The 6,917-nt window shown below is 39.4% G+C and overlaps 1 protein-coding gene across 4 annotated transcripts in view; it reads left to right on the top strand.

Annotated features, from left to right (window-relative positions):
* Positions 1-6,917, top strand: part of A1cf (APOBEC1 complementation factor) — a 98,669-nt gene that overhangs the window by 52,577 nt on the left and 39,175 nt on the right. For 3 of the 4 annotated variants that reach the window (XM_023723207.1, XM_004623943.2, XM_023723212.1), the window contains 2 exons: positions 2,460-2,594; positions 4,641-4,771. In XM_023723207.1, the coding sequence (XP_023578975.1) occupies positions 2,460-2,594; positions 4,641-4,771 (266 nt within the window). Of the gene's footprint in view, positions 1-2,459; positions 2,599-4,640; positions 4,772-6,917 lie in introns of all 4 variants that reach the window. The other variant, XM_023723222.1, reaches the window with a different exon arrangement.

The raw sequence follows: 6,917 nt of genomic DNA, 5'->3' as shown, positions 1-6,917 counted from the left end.
TATGCAGTTCATATACATATATATGAATGATAATTGTCTTAGTTCATTAGTTCGGCTAATTTATCTTAGTTTATTGAAAAAAAGATTTGTATGAATATTCTTTGGACAATTAAGTGCTGAAATCTTGTACTCAGCAACTAATTTAAAGGTAACAATACCCAGTGTATTAATCATTGCTGCCCTCCTATTATCCTTTTCTAAAATTTTATTTTTCTCTTTAAAATTAAATACTGTTGGGGGCCTGTCCCTTAGCTCAGCTCTTTAAGTGCCTGCTTCAACAAAGCAGTCCACCTCAAGTTGCTGTGGTTCGATTCCCAGAACTAAAGCCAGCCAAACATGCCCTGAAGGAATACGGAACAAAAAAAAAAAAAAATCAAATTAAATATTGAGTTCAATAAAATGAGTGCAAATTGAAGAGGATATTATATGTAGCAAGGATGTTGTCAACTTTTTCATAAAAAAAAGCATTTTAATGTAATCTGTTATAAATTCTCAGGCTTCTGTTGGTCAAGGCAGTAAGATTAAGGGATTAAGCTAAAGTGGAATTCCTGGGTTCAGATCCTCCTTCCTTCCCCTACAACCACTGGCCTCAGCAAGTTACTCTCTGGACCTCAGGGTCCTCTGTCAATTGGATAGCAATAGTTTCTAACTCATGGTACTGTCATGAGGATTAGACCACCACCCACCATGTAGTAAGAGCTATACAGCCATTTGTTAGAATATGTGTCAGATTTATAGTTTTAGGAAATTTTTGATGAGCTAAAGACCACTGAATCCTAAACATTTTGCTTTGTCTTATTTTCTAACACAAACGCTTCCATTCATCAGTGAGACCAAAGTTTCACTACTGAATAAGGATGCAGGCCAAGAAAAAAAATCACAAGTCTATAGGCAAAATCTGAAATATTCAATAATATGAAAAACTCAGTTGCCACAAGTAAGTAGTCAAGAAAATATAGACTATTTATCACATTATTTAACCCAATATGACATAAATTATTGAGAATTAAAAAGTGATCCTGAGCACAGGCATAGTTTAAATATAGTGATCCAAAGAGCCTTTGAGGAAACTCTTATTTAAAAATTGTAATACTCAAGGTGGTCTAGAGATTTCACAGTGATACTAAAAGCTGCTTTACTTTAATTTTAAACAACAAACATTTAATTGCAAAATGTCCTTAAACAACTAATACCAACCTTTTAAGATTGTACAGAGAAAATATTTGAAACTCAGACTGAAGCTTTGACCAGTAACTACTTCTCGGGATGAGTAATGACACATTGGGGCATTTCTCTTTTGAATGCCTATGTTACTGTTTGTTTCACAACATGTATTCTAGAATAAAACTTCTTAAAATATTAATTGTAAAGTTAATAATTAAAGGTGATGGTTTGTCCCTTACATGTTCCTTTCTCTAAATATCACAATAAAACGTAATGACTGAGCTCTTGAACTGTGTCAAAGTGCAAAGTAGTTTACCTTTGTCCAAAAATTGAACAAGTATAAATCAATTCAGCTCATTCTTCACTTTGGTCTTTATCTTCTACAAAGCAAAGATAACTGTGTGGAAAACACTGTTGTTAGTCCTTCTCAAAGGAGAAAAAAGGACATTTTTTAGGTCATAGGGGAAAAGTACATTCATTAGGTTAAAGGGGAAAAGGACATTTGTTAGAACAAAGGAGGAAAAAAAGAAGCTAACTCTACTTGGACTGTGAATGTCATTGTTCCCTATATAAAAATCTACCATGCATAGACACCTCTTACCATTACATCAGTTTTGGAAACAGATTTAAAAGCCTCACCACATTTCCCCAGATTAGCTGGTTCACTTCTCCATGTGTTAACTTTTCTATAGTTCTTTTTTGGTGCTGAGAGTGTCTGATCTGGTTGAAGAAACAACATAAACCCAGGGAGGCAAGGAAGGAATTAATAACTGTTGAATGTTTATCATAGGCCAAGAGCCAAGCTCATGGGATGCGCTGCCCCTCTAATGAAAACCTTAGAGACGCTAAGTCCCTGGGCTGTGTCCACAGCTAGCAAGTAACAAAGCTGCATCACCCAGCTCCAGTGTCACTGCCCCCACACACCCAGCCTGCAACATGAAATCAGACTCCAGATTAAAATCACTAGGCTTTGCAGAATCTATATGAGAGTGGATGCAATAACTCTTTTAATTTGTTAAAATGGTAGATCTATGTTAGACACTCCAGTGCAACAAAATAACATTTGAAGTAATCACCTCTTGCATTTGTACTTTCAAATTTTATCTGTGCTTGTCTCGAGCAAGTCTCTGAAGCATAGAGTGCAATATTAGGATACACACGAAAGCCTTCACTTCCATCCAACTGGTTGACTATTAGGACTTGTCAATGAAAAATGAATCTGAAAAATAATCAAGGAAATCAAGTTAAAGATTTTGTCATTTGCTTCTCTCCCTCACCCCACCCTGGCATTGCAGGAAAATGGTCAGAGAAAGTACGGGGGCCCTCCACCGGGCTGGGATGCTCCGCCCCCAGAAAGAGGCTGTGAGATTTTTATTGGAAAACTTCCCCGGGACCTTTTTGAAGATGAACTTATACCATTATGTGAAAAAGTGAGTCTGATTTTTTTTGAGTCTGAATTTAATATTTAGTTTTTCTTACCTTTCAAGGGAAAATTATTGCTCTGTTCACTTTGCTTTCTCTCTTGTTCATCTTGGTCAGTGATGGTTTCTCTTCCAATTGCCAAAGTGAAAATGTTTCCAGCCATGAGCGTGCCTTTTTTAGTGTCTTGGCTTGGTTTTTTCTTTTCCTTTCCTTTCTTTTCTTTTTTTCCCTTTCCTTTCTTTTCCTTTTCTTTTCTTCGCTTTTCTCTTTCTTCCTTCCTTCCTTCTTTCTTCCTTTCTTCCTTTCTTCCTTTCTTCCTTTCTTTGTACCAGGAATGGAACTCAGGACCTTGCACTTGCGAGGTAGCCACTCTACCCTGAGCTATCTCCCCACACTTGGCTCAGCTCTGTCCTTTTCACAATGAATTAACATTGCTAATGATGCTCAGATTTATGTCTTGTTTTCCAGTCATTTTCCTCCAAGGCCATCTCATTATAAATTCATTGTGTCTTTCAATCTAGAATCACACTACAGCAGTCTGTCTAGGTAAGATACTGCCTCAAGTTGACATTTTAATATGATTTTTTAAAACATCATTGCTAGGTAAAAGCAACAGGTGTGCTCGTCATGGCTGAAGTATGTTCCTCTGCACATTGACTCAGAAGAAAAGTGATTAGTGACTTTCTTTCATTAATAGGCATTTCTTGCCTACCCTAATGTAACAATAAGATTAAAAACATGGCTTCTCAATATCATATATAGTTATAAAAAATACATGTCTTCAGTTTTAATTCCAAAGAATATTTTGTCACAAAGCTCAAAAATATTTAATGTTTTTACGACTACTGAATTGTCATTAGCAGGATGTATGTTCCAGAAAAATGTAGTAAACGTGAGAGTTTAGCTCTTCTCCTAAATTCCCAAATCAGTTTTCACTGTGCATGGAGATATGTGTGTAACTCAGCCCCAGAGTCCGAACTGGACTTAATTTTACATCTGTAATTCCCTTTGGCATATACACAAGCTATAATCCTTTCAGAATTTTATATTCTTAGCCTCACCAAATAAGTACCAAGAGACCCCTGAAGCACAGATGAAGCAGACTCTTCAAAGACTGTGAAGAGCTCAAACTCTTTCCCAAGAGTTTGGAAGAAATAAGCACCCGTCATTACAACCTCTCAGCAGGGAGCTGAGAGACAGTGCAGTCCTCAGGGATGGCCGGTGCTCAGTGACACTCTGCACACCTGCCTACTGTGTCTGTTTAGGCCATCCCTTTCTAGCAGCCCAAGATAACGAATTGCTTTCCTGGGTTGCTAGAGGATAGCTGGGTATAAGAGGGAATATGACATGAGCAAGCGGAGGAGCTGTAGCAAGGGATAAGGTGAGGCTCTTCTGCTATGGATGTCTGGCTGTGCACCCGGGGGACTGAGATGTGCGGGCATTTACCTTCATCATACAACCTGAGAAAGTAACAGCATCCCCTGGACCATCCTCTGAGATGCTTGTTCAATCTGACAAGAAGTTAGCTTAGCAACCTTCCAAATGAGTCTTCGTAGCTTTTGTTTTAAACATCAGTGCTAGAGTGTGACCAAGCACAGGTCAAATTGTGGAGACCTCAAGAGCCCATTTGGAAGGCAGGGATGACAATTCTATCAAGAAATCATGCTTCTGATGACAAATGCGTTTTCAGGCCCTGAAGAAACTGTGTAAATCTTCAGATAATGGTGTGATGAAAGGGCATTTGCTCTGTCAAAAACATCCCATTAATTCAAGCTGAAACGCCACTTGTATATTTTTTCTTTATTTAACTTGACTTTTCTATCAGCCAGATAGTTGATCTGCGCCCAGTATAAAGAAATACACAGGCCATTCCACACGGGATGCAAATGTCAAACACTGGCAGGAGGCACAGTACAGAAAACATTGTGCATGCGTGTGTGTGTGTGTGTGTACGTGTTTTTCATGCGTGTGCGCATGCACGCGCACATGTGCATGTGTGCATTCATTTGGAAGGACAAACATATAACTGAATTTTCTGTTGGTATTTCTTACAGATTGGTAAAATTTATGAAATGAGAATGATGATGGATTTTAATGGCAACAATAGAGGATATGCATTTGTAACTTTCTCAAATAAACTGGAAGCCAAGAATGCAATCAAGCAACTTAATAATTATGAAATCAGGTAAAAGCTCCATCTTCTGCATCAGAATTGAATCCAAAAATGTGCCGGTTATCTTTTTGTCAAGCTTATCTAATATAATATATATTCAAGACAGCCAAACAAAAATATTAGATATTTTCCTTGGTAGAAGTAAGTCTAATTCAATGCTTGTCTAATACCAGTTCTATGTGAGGTGCCAGATTAATTTTCATGAAGCGTGCAATGAAACAAAATTCATTAATTTCTCCATTTCACAAATACATGCTAGATATATTAAAATGCTAAAATGCATCAAGGTATATATCATCACAGTAAATAAGCAAATACATAAAATAATTTAAAACAGTATGGAAAAAATCAAATCAGAAATGGTGTAAATTTGTGTGAGGTGGCTTTAACTTGGTGTATTTAAGAAAATTCGGTCTTGCAAAATGAAATTTGATCTGAGACATGAATGACGAGATGATAAGAATGATGACAGGAACTTCAGGGCCGGCCAGATAGCACAGCGGACTAAAGCGCCTGCTTAGACAAAGCACAGAGACTGGGGTTAGGTCCCCGGCGTGCCATGCAGGCCCCACCCCCAAGGCACACTGAGATGGTGACTGAGACTGGGCATGGTGGCACAAGCCTGTAATCCCAGCACTTGGGAGGGTGCAAACAGGAGGATCACTATGAGCCCAATCTATACAGAGACCCTGTAGACACTGTACTGAGTACGTTTGTTTGTTTTTTTAAAAAAAGGGAAAAAGGGACTTAGAGCTTTGTAAATGGGAAGAGGTCTGTGAGCTGGAAGGAGGGCAGAGAGAAGGGAAGCAGAAGCAAAATGCTTAAAGAGGCACTCTGTGCATGCACCTGCTCCTCATGAAGGGTGTAATCATTATGCACAACAAACATAAAAAGTTCTTTTCTTAAGAAGAGTCACTGTGACAGACTTAAGAGTAAGCTTATTCCCCAAGAGGAAGAACAACATATACAAAGTTCCTGAAATGACAGCAAGCTTGACATGCTGCAAGGGCAGAAAGAAAGTCCAAGTGGGAAGAAGAATAGAATGAGGAAGGCTGAAGGTAAAGAGTTCAGTGGTCTTGGACTCTTGGATGGAGAACTTGAGATTTCTTCTAATGCAAGGAGAAATTATAACAGGGTTCTCACTAGGGTTAGGGTTTTTAAAATGTTGCCTTGGCTGTTGGGTGGAGGACAGGGTACAGCTGGGCAAGGTAGGGCCTCCAAGAGGGACACCATCTTGAAAGTTGCTGCATAGTCTAGATAGAGATCAGTGGACGGAAGGAGACAAGGGTTCATTGGTGGAGGAGACAGAAGAGTCTGACCTGTGGTATACTGTGCAGACTAGGGACACAGACTGCTAAATGATGAATTTAAAGGGTAAAAGAGAATGGAGCATGGTGGCCCATGTCTATAATCCCAGTACTCAGGAGGTCGAGGCAGAAGGACCACTAGGAATTTGAGGCCAGACTGGGCTACCTAGTGAGTTCAAGCCAGCCCAAACTACATAGCGTGACCCTGTCTGGATAAATAAATAAATAATGAAGTGTGGGAGAATTCAGAATTTAAGAAGGAAACTTAAGGTTTCGGTTCAAGTAACTATGTGGTTGTCCCATTAGATGGAATAGGCTGCACAATAGTAAGAAACACAGGAAGGACTCTGCTTCAAGCACTTAACACAACAGACATCCAAGGAGAGATGTGAGTAGCAGGAACAACCCCATGACAGTGGAGGCAGGAGGGAGCAGTGGTTGGAGTAGAAATTAGAGGGCATGTGCAGTACCTGCCAAATGCAGACAGCAGTGCAAGGGATGGGCCTGCAAAGCTTTCCTAGCCATAACCAACTCTATCCAACCCATTACTTGTTTCCATAAATTGAAAACAAAAAAAAAAAGGCTGAGTTCATAAAACTGAGTTCTAGAAAATTTGCTTAGACAGGAAAATGGCTATAAATCTTTTCTTAAAGGAAGCCCCAGAGCATGTGGGCAGAAGATTAGCGAAGCAGTTAAAAAAAAGAATAAAACAACAGGTAATAGAGGGCTGGAGAGATGGCTCAGTGGTCTAAAGCAACTACTTAGAACAAGCTTAGCAAAGCACAGGGACCGCGGTTCAATCCCCCAGCACCACATGCCAGCCAGCCCCGCCCCCTGGTGGGCTGAGCTGG

This window comes from Octodon degus, unplaced genomic scaffold (assembly GCF_000260255.1).
Source record: "Octodon degus isolate 3935 unplaced genomic scaffold, OctDeg1.0 scaffold00005, whole genome shotgun sequence".
Lineage (NCBI taxonomy): Eukaryota > Metazoa > Chordata > Mammalia > Rodentia > Octodontidae > Octodon > Octodon degus.
Note: the sequence above shows the minus strand (reverse complement) of the source record. Positions and strands in the feature narration are given on the sequence as shown.